The following is a 14,422-nucleotide window of genomic DNA, read 5'->3' as shown; positions in this document are numbered from 1 at the left end:
TGCACTATGTTGCTTCAAGTTGCCCAACTGTCCCTACACTTTGTTCATGAAAAAACAAATCCTCTTTCTCCATATTTCCCTGTGGATAGTTCCTACTGTCGTGTCTTCAAACCCATTCGTCTTCTCTTCTGCAATGTTTAAACTGCTCTGGATCCCACTGAGGGCACTTTTCACTCCATGTACTGAAATTTTCCCCTCGAAGTGTTCGAGCGTCTGTGTCTTAACTCCTTGAGCACACGGAATACAGCTGCTATCACTTGGAGCTGATGCAGCACCTGGATGAGTTGCAGGTCAGTGTCTTTCTTTTCTTGTTGGTTGCATTCTTTTCCTGCTTCTTTGCACCTTCATCTTTTGGTAGCTGCCAGACAATGTGAATTTCCCCTGTTTTCTAGGTATTCCTGTGTTTTTGTAGATAATCTTGACCTTCCTGGCGTGCAGGTCAGTTACTCAGAAGCAGCATGACAGCATGATACTGTGGGGTCTTGTGTTGAACATTTTCTAGACAGGACCAAAACAGTATTAATACTAGAATACTAGTACTAGCACTAACACTAACACTAGCTACTCCCCACTACTGAGGTCAGGTATCAGGTCCTGTGGGCTGCCCGGAGGAAGCGGCACTGCCCCGACCCTGTGTCAGCTCTGGACAGGTTGCTGGCAACCCTCATGGGCAGGCATTGCCTTGGTCGTTGGTGGTTTCCACACACACACACACACACACACACACACACACGCTGAACACTCAGGGGCCGTCTGCTCACCCCCGGAGCTTTCTCTGTGTGCAGCCCCTCTTTCTTGTGTTCCATCCTGCACGCTGCAGCTACCCTGGTCTCTCAGGACCCTCAGTCCCATCTCCCTGACTGACAGTTGCCAGACTCAGCCAAGTTCACCTTCCTACCCCCGGGCCTGGAGGCTGTCTTCAGGCAGTAAGCTGTGACAGTCACAGGCTCACTTCATGTGTCCCGCCTCTCCGGGGGATGTGACGCGTCTCCAAGGTGACTGCTTCAGGTGCCTTGTCCATTCTGCTATTGCTGTTACCGTAGGCAGGGTGATAAACTCGTCTCCATTATTCCACCTCGGCTGGATTCCTATTCACTTGTTTTCCACTGTTATTTTTATCTTTAATGATTTGGAATTGGTAAAACCTTTTAATGAATGCTATGTTTAAATTTTTAAAAAGTTATTAGGTTCACAACTGTTATGGACTGAATGTCTGCATCTCTCTAAAATTCATATAGTGAAAGGAACCGAGTATTTCAACAATGTTAAATGTAATCAAACTAGTATTCCAACAGTGTAAGAAATGATCTCTTAATTGCCTTTGGCAATAATGAGATATTTAGCATGCTGCTCCAAATTATCCATCACATAGAAAAAGATCATATTCAAATAACTACTTTTAAACATTCGCATTGCTAAATTAACGAAGATTACACTGACAAATTTAGTTCAATTGCTCACCACCTTGTGTAATTGCATCCTTCCCATTCTCATTTACATATTAATTTTCCAATCAACTGGTTGTGCGATCGGCTAAGTGGACCTTTATTTGCCTAAACAAATCTCCATGTTCCCATGAGTGACCGCCAGTGTTCAGCCTGTCACTGCCTGCCTGTGCCTCCTTGTAGAACTGGCAGTGGTTTCCATCTCACACGTGCCATCCTCACCCCAGGGGCTTCCTGTCCAGGCCCGAGCGAGCCTTCCTGGTGGACGAACGTCAGCAGAGGTTTTCCACTCTTCCTCCTGCTTCTTGCAGTGGCTCTGTCTCTTGGAGGGCATTGTGTCTAGTTTCTCAGACGACTCTTAAGCTACTGAGCTTCCTGCCACCCAGAGGCAGCCGTGAGGGGAGCAGTGGGGAAGGAAGAAGCTCCTACTTAGTGGAGGACAACCTTACTCTCCATCCAGGCTCCCGCTGGCGCTGCGTGGCTCCTTCTGCAAAGGTACAATGAAGAGAGGAGATTGCAGTTTCCTGTGTCAGAGTGGAGCCCCGGTCCTGTGTGTGGCACTGGTGGGATCCACAGGAACTTGGCTGAACGCTTCCATTCTCGTATTTATTCAGGTGGCTGGGGTGCCCAGGCACCCTGCTCTGCTCCTCCCAGGACTCTGCTGCTGCAGCACCCCCGCATCCTCCAGCCCTTGGTACTTAGCTCTTGGAAACAGGGTGTACCCCAGCACCTTGCTCACTTTCCTGAGGCCAGGATTGGCCTTGCCACATCTTGCCAGGGTGCCGAGCCCCTCACTGCTGTCCACATTGCTGGCTGCCAATGGGAGCTGCCTTCTAGATTGGACCCACCCTCTTCCTCTCGAGGCAGCCTTCCTCACCCGCAGTGACTGGGGGTGGGCTGACCCTGGAGCCCATCACTTCCTGCTGCATTGCGTATACCTGGTCTGGAGGAATTCCTGGAAGGGAGAGGACATCGTATTCCCATGTTCATACCTCGTTAGTCACCAGTGGGGAGTTTCAAAGGAGAAAGAGGGCTTCAGCTTGTGGGTTAGCGTCACGCTCCAGGACCACACCAAGCTCTAGAACGTGGCATTGCTTCACTGCCCTGACCCACGCACACAGCTGCGCAGTGTGTTCCCGACAAGAGATCTTGGTGACTCCAGTGAAGGGGAGACAGATGGCTTTGGGGCTGGTGAGGACCTAGGTTCCCTGAGGCCACCTGGGGTGTGCCGAGATGCCCAAGGACGAAGGCAGGGGGGACTCTCAGCCAGGCGGCTGGCGGTACCTGGGTAGTGGGTCTTCCTGGAAGCAGTGGGCCTGTGGTGAGGACGAAGGCTGCTTTTGTAGAGCATGGTGAGGGCACTCGGGCAGTGGGAAGTGGCGGAAGAGGATGGCGTGGGTCTCTGAGACCTAAGCATGGACTCAGGCTGCCCCACGTGCTAACCTCTGGCCATGGGGCGTCCCCTCACTTGGAAGCCTGTGTTCTGTGCTGTAAGCAGGAGTAGTAACAGACGACCCTGAGGACTGAATAAGGCACCACGTCCAACTCTTAAGCAGCAGGTGCACAGCATGGGGGCAGGGGCGTGGGGATGATCAGAGGACACTGAGACCTGCAGCACTTGTTTGACTAGAGAAGGGGGAGGGGGCTCTTTGCTTCCCTCTCCCTTCCTCCCGCCTCTCCGGGCCTCTCCATTCCCCACTCACTCTTTGGGGCAGCTTCTTCGCTCTGCCTGCCTCAGGTTCTGGCCTGACCTGCTTCCACTCCAGCTCCTACTGCCGCCCTGCAGCGCCGGCCACGCATCGTCGTTTGCAGCCCTCCTGCCCCGTCCTCACACCCCTGGGTCCACTGTCCTTTGCAGGGCTGTTTTCCGATCCACACGGCCTTCCCCTTCCCAGAAGACTCTAGCATTTTATCGCCTCCCTTCCCAAGTCGGCATCCATTATAACCAGGTTCAGCTTTCCACATGGGAGAAATCAGTGGTCTTGTGTGTTTACCGTTTCCATACACGGGCCCACTTTTCCAACTTCTGCTCCCCCAGGAGCCGGGAGAACCGAATACCAGACAGAAACGGGGCCACAGACACTGGGAAGCCAAGCACGTTAGATTTACTAGGGCAATATCTGCAGGTGAGATAACAGCACGCACGTACAGAAACCCACGGGCGGGGCCGCCACCCCCGCGACACGGTCAGACACCAAAGCAGCAGAGGGTCAGGAAGTGGCATCGGAAAGTTCTCGCCAAAATCCAAGGGCAGCTTTGGTGCTCAGAGATTCAAACAGAAAACTATACAAAACCAATCCATAAATATATATATATTATATATGTGTATATATATATAAAATTGCAAAATAAAAGCCCAAGAAACTAACCATCCATCTGCACGTCAGTGGCTCAAAACATGTTAGCATAGAGGCAAAACCGCTCGTGGGGGTGATTCATGATCGGGGCACTGGCATTTCAATAGCAGGAAGAGTATTTACATGGAACCCCTATCCGAAACCACACGATACTGGGAGAGCTACACAGAGACAATGTATGTACAAGGGAACACAGCAAGGAGTACTCTCGCGTGACGATTGTCAAACACAGACACCGCGACCACCCATAGCATTACAGAACACTGTACCCTCTGTCTAGACTGGGGTCCTGTTGCCCCGCGCCCCAGCCGGGCCATCCCGGGCTCTGCACTGTTCTCCCGTGAGAGGGAGAGTGTTGGGACTCAGAGTGGTGGCACAGGTTGCAGGAATTTAAAGGAGAACCGCTCCTTGGGGATCAAGCGCCCACCCACAAGGAAGGACAGGTGGGCGTGAGGTGGAAGCGGCAGGTGGGCGCGGCTGCCCTGAAATCTCTCCCCACGGTGGAAAGGGGCTTTGATGTTTCTCAGGTGCGGGCCCTCTGTCCCTTGGGCTCTCACACGGCACGATCTGCTGCAGGGGACAGAGCTGAGGGTGTTTCTGCAGTTAATCTGCAAGCAGCCCCTCAACTTGTGCAAGGTCTTCCACATACTGCTCAGAGGAAGGGATGCACCCGTCACAGCTGGCCGCATCATGATGCGTGGGAAAGGGTGGGCGAGGAAGGGAGCAGAGACCCGCCCCTTCTGGGGAATGCCCCAGGCTTTCCCACACCGGGGTGCCGTCTCCAACTACCCTGACCTCAGCCCTGCATCAAGGCTCACACCCCACTTTCTCAGAGTGATGACCCGACTGCTGGGGAAACCGCTGATGTCAACTGCCACCAAACATCCATTCGACAATCCCTAACGCCACCTAACTACGGACCAATATAAACCATCACTTCCACATTTTCAAGAGCACTGTCAACTGGAAATTTTCCCTAGGAAGAGAAAACTACATTCGCAAGGGAGCTGTCTGTCCCTAGAAGCACGAGGCGAGGCGCCTCGCCTGCTGAAGGACATCACCCCGCTAAGTGGAAGGCGGCTTCTCACTGCGCACGGCAAGGGGGAGCTGCGCCTCGCTGACAGCTCTCTGCAGGGTCTCTCCTCTGACCACGAGCATTCACATCCAGGTGATGGGTTGGTTGGACAGGGCTTTGGAAAGAACCACACACCAAGGATACCTTTTTTTGTATTGCAATGCAAATGGTAATGTGCACAGATGATAACCAGTGAGCCTATTTCATAAACGTGGAGTCACGTCAGGCCTCCAACGCTTTGCATTGAATGAGCCCTCTCAGAACAGGTGTGGAACAGATGATGTGCTGTCCCAGCAGATTCTGAACTGGAGGGAGCCCTGTCTTCTTGGTGAGAGCGGAGCACACAGGTTTATCCTCTCTCCGGATTTCTCACACAGTTGAGCTCATGTGATGGAGAAGGCATAAGAAGCCCTGTTTCTGCCCCGCTCCAAGTCAGCTGCAACCACACCAACCAATCAAGGGCTTCTGCCGACCCGCAGGTGCAAAACGAATAAAGGATAAATGTTTTCTCGTTTGATATTCCAGAACTGTGCGCTTCTGGCCTTGAGCTAGAACAGAAGAGTCACTCTTACTGAAAACCCTGGCCTATAGGCCTACGGTAGGCTCCATGTCTGTCCATCTGTATGCATTCCCTCGTGGAAACATCCAAACTTATTTTTAACCTCTTAGACCTTTGGGAAGTGAATCATCCTGTTCTTTCCAATCTGCCACAACCAAAGAAGTGGATTGAGAGCGGCAAAAGACGTCCGACCACCTCCCATATTGGGGGAGGAGGGGGAGAGAAAGCAAGAGAGCACACAAGAGTGAGACAGACCCCCACAGGGAACAGGACGCAAGGCTCAGCCCACATGAATGCGTGGTGCCTGGCAGTGCTTCACACAGTGGGGTTCCTCCTCTAGGTCCTGCTGCTCCTCGCCCAAGTCCTTTACAAGGATCTTATCTGCACGCAGCGGGAGCAGCTCATTTTGGCTACTGCAGTGTTGAGTGGGTCATTTCTTGTGGATGACCTGGCTACAGAGTTACTTGAGTCACCTGCAGGCAAGCAGGCTCTTAGGGGCCCAGCCTTTTGTAGCTTTGGGGGAGGTCATGTGGAATGGCTGGTTCCCCCATGCCGGGACTGGAAATCAACCAACAGCGCACAGAAAGTCGCTGAGGCCAAGCCTCTTTGTCACCATCTACCCCTCTCTTCTCCCTGCCCCTGCCATCTTTCCATGCAAACAGGCTCCACAACCTGTCCACTTCCCTGCTCAGCCAGCCACAGAGTGGGAGATTCGTTCAAAATGTCCTGTCTCTTGTCTGTGGCATATCCAAGCACAGCAACACATTTAGAAACAAACCCATTGCCTACCACTTCTGAGCTCTCGAATATATTTTCTCCAGGTACTCACTGGTACAACCCAAAGCTTAGAGCCAACTTTTATCCAGAACCACAGAAATGTCCTTTCCTCTTACCCCAGGAGCTAAGGTCTTGCTGGAACTGCACATCCATTTTGCAGCACTTGGCATACAGCCTCGAGCCTGGAGCTAAGCATGCCATGGCCTGTGCATCCAAGAGAAGAGGAGGCGGGGAGAATGGCCGACAGCTACCCAATATTCCCCTCTCCTTCCTGGAAGCCTTTCTGAAGACGCTCCATCCACAGCATTTTATGGAAATGAATTCTGGAACAATGCAGCATGCAGTGGGCCATCAAATATGCTTTAGTGTTGACGTCGGAAATTCCTCATCAGATCTCCCACACCCCCAGCTCTTGCAGTCCATCTCACTCAGGCACCAGAGGGTTTGTCTCCAAGTCTAACCACGATTCACTCTAAGGAACCGCCCTCAGTGGCTCCCGACCCCTTACGTGATAAAGCCCAGCTCCTTCACACCTCCTACAAGTTTCCCCAGGAACCGGCTTGCCCACTGCAAGGAGAAGCATCCCCACTGCCTTCCGCTCTGTGCTCTGTGTGCACAGCACGTGGAACACACCATGAAGTCCCACGCATCCAGGCCTCTGCGTGCATCCTGAACTCACCCCGGGACGCCCTGCCTAGCCTTTTCTTCTCCTGGAAAATTTCTCCTGGTTTGGAAAACCTAGCTCGGCCATCACTCCTTTCAGGAATTTTTCTTCTGGTCTCCAAGACAGTTCACCATTTCCTGCCCGGGGCCTTGGCACCCTCACCTGCTCTGTGATTTGTCCGCATGCCTCCTGTTGTCATGAGCTTCCTAAGGGCAGGAAGAAGATGGCCTACCCTCGTGCCTGGCTCGTGACCTGACTGCAATGCCTGCCTTTTATTCTTACACCAGGAATAAACAAAATGCTAAGTGGGTCCCCAAGGCAAGGCCCCGACATTTTCACCTCGATGCCGCCTGTCTCACTGTTACAAAGGGAACAGAGAGAGCAGGTTAGATGCTGTCACTCAACATCCTGTCTGCACCACAACCACTCACAGCCAGCCACACAGAGGCCACGCCCAGTCCACCCTTGTCTCCACACTGTTGCCACTTACTACTCTAGTCACAATGACTGCTTTCTCATCACGTCAGCACAATGCGGGATGCTCAGTGGATGCTTAGCAAATACTGTGAAAGGCCGAATGAACAAATGTGAAATCTGCTTTTTTTAAAGAAGGCATCCAAGGATTGGTTTCTATAGGCATGTCCCATACAATAGATTTTTCTGAGGCACCAGGGCCTCTGACCATTGGGCTGTCCACCAGAGATGTGACCCAGTCAAGAAGCAGAGCTGAGAACGGGGCCCGGGGTTGCAGCCAGGAGTCTGCCCTACAAGTCCTAGGTTTGCCTTGGCCACATATCAATGCCTTCCTTCTCAAGAAACAGCAGGGTGACAGGGTGACAGGTTCTGCCTTGCCCTTGCAGAGGTCCATGCTGGCACTGCCACAGTCTACATTAACCACGAACTTAAGGTGCCCAACGCAGCCAGACCCAGGCAGGCTGCTGCTACCTCAGTGTCAAGTGCTAACATCATGGAGTGGAGACCAGTCTCAGAAATGAGTCCTCAGCCCAATCACACTTGGGGATTAAAGCTGTCCTTTCACCATATCTGGAATGCAGGCTCTGGGTCTTTCTATCCACGTCACCTGGGGCAAGTCAACCATCCTGCTGACGGTTCCATGTCCTCACCCATGAAATGGGAATGGCACTTCCCGCCGCACAGGGTTAGCAGGAGGGCTAAAAGATGTGATGGATGGGAAACCAGCACAGTGTCTGTGTGTAGAAAATGCTCAAAAATGGGTGAACTGCGATAAGAAGTTCCAAAAATATTTTTACAATAATCAAGACAAAAAGGGAAAATATTCTTTGAGGACACTGTGCTTTAAGGAGGATGGATTGTCTAACTGTCAGAAGCCCCCGGTACTCATGGGTGCCCCGTGGATGAACACAAACACACAATGCTGGCACCTGAAACAACACTGGCGGCTTCTCTCGGGCTCCGGGAGGGTCAGAGGGTGCCAGGGCTGGGGACACCCACCCACTTCGCTGGCAGGCCAAGAGGATGCGTCTCAAAGGGCTCCTCTGTGGCTCCCCTCTGCCGGACCAGAGTGACACAGAGTTGGAACCAAAGGAGCCAGAGTGAGGAGCCAAGATAAGACGCTGCCGTGGCTTGTGAGCAGGCGCTCCTGGGCCTGAGGGCAGGACAGGCCCCCCGACACTGACTACAGCACTCCACGTGGCAGGCACAGCGCTTCCTCTGCTCTTCTGACCTCCCCTGTACAACCCAAAGCCTACGAATGATCTCAATTTCTCCAAATGCCTGCCCTGAGCATGAGACAACTGATTCCTATGCTAAATTTGGTTTTCGTTAGGAGGCGCCTGAGATGCATGATTCCAATGGGTGCAGCTCCTGGTGTCTTCTATCGATTCAACAGCCCCTGGGGCTCAGGCTTCCTCAGCCTGCCCTCGTGTCTGCCAACTCTACCAACTGTTCTGTCCATCATTCAAGAGGTTCCATGAAGCCAGCTCAGGGTCAGTGTCTGGGGAAGGACAAGCGAAGCCATCAGCCCTTGGGAACAAAGAGTAACTTCTGTTGGAGGGGATGGGTCAATCTGTCTGGTTGCTTTCAGCAGCAGGGCAGGGACCCAAAACGAAGAGGAGAGATTTCTGAATGGGGGGAGAGAGGGAGGGTTAGAGAGGGAGAGGGAGAGAGAGAGAAATTGATTTACCACCAGGAGACTGGATTCCTGCATGGAAATGGACCTTACTCAGGAAGCCTTGGCCTGTCTGACTCAGCTGCAGCCTTCGCGAGCTCACAGCCCGTTTCTGGCCTCCTTGCCCTGGGCTCAGATTGGTGGGCAACATCCCGACAAAGGCGGCCCACAACTCGGCAGTGTTGTTTAGAGGAAGGAGCACTGGACTGGGAGTCAGGAGCCCTGAATTCTGGTACAGGCTCTGCTGCTCACCAGCCGTTGACTGCGGGCAAGTCACCTGGTTTCTCTGGTGACTGTCAAATGTGGGACTGGCCAGGCGAACGGCAGGTTCCCCTCCAAGTGTGATCCAGGGTCCAGTTCTCTCCCGTCCTGGCCCTGCGCTTCCAGGGACAGAGATGGGAGAAGGAAGGGGGAGAGGAAGAGGAGGGTGCAGACGGAACCCGTGGGTGCCCCAAGTCAGGACTCCACTTTCTCCTTCTTTTTGCTCTTTTTCAGGAAGGAGGGGGTTCGGAACTTCTTCTTCTTCTTTGAAGGAGACTTGGAAGGGGAGCCCTCGGGCGACATGGGGCCGCTGGTGACCGACTCGGTTTTGTCTTTGGAGGTCTCGACGTCCGTGTCAGCCTGTGTGGTCATCTGGCCCAGGCTTTTGCTCAGGAGGTCCTCTGCCGACGGCTCCTCCTCCCTCCCGTTCACCACCACCCCCTCCGGCTGGGCTGTGTCGGGCTCTGTGGTGTCTTTGCTTGTCTCTGTCGTCTTAGCATCTTCTAGAAAAAGATTGAAAAAAAAAACAAAAACAAAACACCATGACCCATAAGATTTTACTCTGATGCGAGCGTCCACCTGGATCAACAGAACCGTTTCTAGGCAATTCTGGAGGGTAGGTCCAAGGACGAGGGAGGACAGACTGGCCCGGGCAGGGGGAGCAGGCTCTCGGAGGGAGATGGGAGGGCGGGGAGCATGGCCAGTCCCTGCACCTCCTTCCTCCCGACTGTCCTGGGGAACACACCCTGGCCTCTTCTCCACAAATCTGAACAGATATGGTGTCTGAACGTGGCAGGCGCCCAGCGGGGGCTCAGGGCAGTGTTTCCAGGCACAAAACGAGGACCAGACTCAGGGGAGGAGAGAGGCTGCAGGAAGGGGAGCGTGGACACCTCCGTGGAGGCATCTGAGAATGTTAACCTGCTCAGCTTTGCCGATACACAGAGGAAACCTCATTTTCCTGCTTCCCACCTGGAGACTCTTCCCAGAAGGCAGGGAGCAGAGGGCGGAGGGAGGAAGGGGATTCCCTGAGTGACATGGACCCCACGCATCCCCAGGCTGTAAGGGTTACCAAAGGGGGCGCCTGCTCAGCCGTCCCCAGCCTGTGTTCCACCTGGAGAACCTGATGGGATTGTTGCCAGGTTTAAGCCCAGAGCTGCTCAGGCCCCAGGAGCTAAACCCTCCCTGTGCGCCCCCCTCTGCTTCCGTGCAGGCAGGAAGGTGATAACACTGCGGACTTTGAGCACAAACCAATGCCAAGATCCTCTGGCTCCCACACACCCATTTCCCAGCTAGGAAAACTGAATGAAGCATAAGACACCGGGCAGGCCTGTGACTTCCAGTTCAGTGCTCTCTTTACCACATGACTGTGTGGGGTGTGTGTGTATGTGAGAGTATGTATGAATGTGTAAGGGCATGTGTGTGTGTGTGTGTGTGTGCACGTACGGGAATGGGTGTGGGCTATATGAGCTTGTGTGGTATGAGTGCTAGTGTGTATGAATGCATGTGAGAGTGGGTACAAGCATGTGTGGTGTGGGCATGTGAGAATGTTAGGTGTGTCTGTGTGAGAGTATGTGCAGGTGTGTGTGTTACCACATCGCAGAAAGGCACCTGCCCGCTCTGCTGCATGGGGATGTGGCACGGGGGACAGGTGTAACCAGTGTTACGGAAGCAGTGGGTGGGAAAGCCCAGGGTTGCTGGTGGGAGAAACGCCAGGGAAATACATGGCCACGTGGAGGGTGGGACAGAGCCGGGTAGATTGAGACTGCCAGGGTGGGTGGGTGTAACCCCTGGGTGAGACCTCCTTATGAGGTTCTCCAAAACTGTGTGCCAAGCCACCACCTTCCCCAGGCCACTTCCAGAGACTCCCCTCTTTGTAAAAAAGACTGGCTGTGGGCTCCCACTCCCCCCACTGCCCAGCCTATGTCCTTTGCTACCCAGCTGCGAAACCCTCCTGTGTCCTTCCTCCTGCAGCCCATCCTCCAGCCCTGGACCCCTGGGGTCACTGCTGGAAGAAGCACTCTCAAAGGCCACCAACTAGTCTGGCCCGATCTTCCCTCCATGCACCCTCCTCATTCACTGCACCTGCTATTTGGCCTCTTCAGCCTGCCAGGCTCTGGACACAACGCCGCCTCCCGCTCCCAGGAGCCCAGCCTGTTTCCCTCTGTCTGCTCTGCCCCCAACCCTCCTCCCATACTTTGAACCTGCCTGGGTGCTTCCCCTTTCGGAGAGTCTTTCCTGAGCCCCACTCCATGTCCATGCCTCCTCTACACACACTCCCGCCACACAACTGCAAAACACGCATGTTCATTATCTGCGCCCACCGCCCACCTCCTCTGCCCTCCAAACACATCAGAGCAAGACTGTCCAGTCCTTTACCTAGCGAGCTCACAGACAGAACTGAGGAAATGCTTGTGCAATCGACAAATGGCGGAGCACACAGGCAGATAAATGGCTGTGTGAGTGGACCTATGCTCACCGAGCCAATCCCATCATCAGCTCATCTTCATCTTTGTTGTCTGTCCCAGCCTGAGCCTTCTGAGTTCTACCTACACACACACACACACACACACACACACCCCAGCACCACAGGCTGGCCTTGTCTCCCGGCCCTGTCCCTGCGGTCCTCACCCTCACCTCCTGGCTCCACACTTCAGTCCAGACCCACTGCAGGCCCTCACCGGGATAGGCATCAGGAGACACTGTTCAGTCTCTACCCTTCGTGCTCTCTCTCTGAAGATGACTGGCGGGGAGGAGCAGGGGGTGGGGCTGTGACACAGTAGGTTAAGCTGGCATCCCACACTGGAGCACTGGTTTGAGCCCTGGCTGCTCTGCTTCCAATCCAGCTCCCTGCTAATGCTCCTGGGAAAGCAATGGAAGATGCGCCAGGGGCTTAAGATCCTGCCACTCACATGGGGGGCTCAGATGGAGCTCTGGGACCCTGGCTTCAGCCTGGCCCAGATATCAGGGGAGTGAACCAGCAGAGGAGACCCCTCTCTGCCACCTTGCCTTTCAAATAAATGAAATAAATCTTTTTTTTTTCTATTTTAAAAAGTTGATTCTGGTACTTGTCTTCTAGCTCCAGGAGCACAGCCATGGGTAAGCGGGTCTGCCACTTTCTTCTTTTTTCAAGCATTTATTTATTTGAAAGGCAGAAACACACACACACACACACACACACACACACATACTGATCTCTCATCTGTTGGTTCACTCCCCAAATGTCCCCACAACAGCTGGGGCTGGGCCAGGCTGGCTGAAGCCAATCCAGGTCTCCCACATGGGTGCCAAGGGCCTAACCACTCGCCCTGTCACCACTGCCTCCCAGGGAGTGCATCAGCAGGAAACCGGACTCAGGAGCAGAACTGAGACTTGAACTCGGGCACTGGAATATGGGACTCAGGTCTCAGCTGGCGACTTAACTGCTGTACCAAATGCCCAGACCTCCTGCTTCCTGTCCGGGTGTCACTTCCTGTGCCAGTGGTGATGACAGCCCTCACTCCAACAGCACCCTTCGTCCTTGTCCCCTCGCCCCCACCCACTCTGCTATCAACCTCATCCACAGCCTCAGCCCCTGGTGTGCTTCGTGGTAGAGGAGAGTGACACTCGGAGTTGTTCTCAGTGTGGAAAATGAGGGCCATGCCCAGTACACCCACGTGGCCTCAGAGACCCCCAGATCATGAACTGCTTGGGAAGTGAGGCTGGGTGCTCATGCAGTGATGTTCAAAAAGACCCCCAAGGTGGGCATTTAGCCTCATGGACAAGACGCCTGTCACACACTGGAGCGCCTGGGTTCAATACCTAGCTCCACTTCCAATTCCAGCTTCCTGCTAATGCAGACCCTGGGAGGCTCAAGTACACGGGTTCCTTTTTTTTTTTTCTTTCAAAGATTTATTTATTTGAGAGGCAGAGTTAGAGAGAGAGGGAGAGAAAGAGAGAGATCTTCCACGCATGGGTTCACTCCCCAAATGGGTGCAATGGCCAGAGCTGGGCTTCTGGTCAGGATCCAGGAGACAAGAATTTTTCCAGTTCTCCCACACTAGATGCAGGGGTCCAAGGACTTGGGCCATCTTCTGCTGCTTTCCCAGGCCACAGCAGAGAGCTGGATCGGAAGTGGAGCAGAGAGGACTCTAACAGGTGCCCATATGGGATGCTGGTGCCCCAGGTGGAGGCTTAACCTACTACACCACAGCGCTGGCTCCAGTACTTGGGTTCTTGCCACCTATGTAGGAGACCTGGGTTGCTTTCTTGGCTCCCAGCATCAGCGCTGGTCACTGTGGGCATTTGGGGAGTGAATCAGTAGACGCGAGCTCTCCTCTGCTCTTTTTCTCTGCCTTTCAAATAAACAAATCTTTAAATTAAATAAAGGCCCTTATGGTACTCAAAGAACAGCCAAAGACTGGCAAACAAAACTGGATGCTGGCCATGAGCAGAGGCTGCATTCAAGTTTCTGCTTGGATTCAAATCCTCAAATACTGGAAATGTCATTGTCTTGAAAGAACCACCCAAGAGGCTTGTGGCAATGCAGCTTCATGGTCCTGTCCCCCAAAACAGCCTTGGATGCAGAGGTGGACCTAGAAATACTTGTCTTTAACAAGGCCCCAGGTAATTCTGATACAAGAGCTCCATCGGCTCCACTTTGGGAAACAGAGGTTTAGAATGATGTGTCTCCTTCCACCTCTACCTCCCCAAAGACTGAGACAGCTCCACGGATAGGAAAGAGTGCAGAGTTTCTTGCAAGCAGGTGCCATGGTTTGGGACATAAAAGGTCCCTTGAGGGACCAAATACATCTTGAGTCTGGGGCTGAACAGGAGTGCAAATGACGCCCAATGAGTCATGCCTCCAGGTATGCCCACGCTCCCCTCCCACAGTAAACCTGGGCTGCCCCATGGCCCGTGAGAACCAACAGAATACAGAGTAATGGATGTAGAGCCAGCCTCAGGCCAAAACTCGAGGCCTAGCAACGTCTGCTTTTGCAGTTTGGGGAGCTCTAGGCCACCAGTGAATACACTGATGGAATCACAAGGAGAGGCCACATGGCGGGAGGGAGGGGGAGGGGGAGGGAGAGAGAGAGAGAGAGAGAGAGAGACACCTGCCATCTCAGTATCCCAGCTGAGCCCTGTTTCCAGCTGTCTTT

At 53.6% G+C, this 14,422-nt stretch overlaps 1 protein-coding gene across 5 annotated transcripts in view; it reads right to left on the bottom strand.

The window, feature by feature from the left end:
• Positions 1-3,533: 3,533 nt before the first annotated feature.
• Positions 3,534-14,422, bottom strand: part of ADD2 (adducin 2) — a 145,203-nt gene continuing 134,314 nt past the window's right edge. For 4 of the 5 annotated variants that reach the window (XM_051837640.2, XM_051837627.2, XM_051837619.2 and 1 more), the window contains one exon: positions 3,534-9,790. In XM_051837640.2, coding sequence (XP_051693600.2) covers positions 9,483-9,790 — 308 coding nt within the window. In that variant the 3' untranslated portion in view covers positions 3,534-9,482. The remainder of the gene's footprint in view (positions 9,791-14,422) is intronic. The other variant, XM_051837642.2, reaches the window with a different exon arrangement.

Source organism: Oryctolagus cuniculus, chromosome 2 (assembly GCF_964237555.1).
Source record: "Oryctolagus cuniculus chromosome 2, mOryCun1.1, whole genome shotgun sequence".
Classification (NCBI taxonomy): domain Eukaryota; kingdom Metazoa; phylum Chordata; class Mammalia; order Lagomorpha; family Leporidae; genus Oryctolagus; species Oryctolagus cuniculus.
The sequence above is the reverse complement of the archived record's forward strand: the minus strand, read 5'-3'. Positions and strand labels throughout refer to the sequence as shown.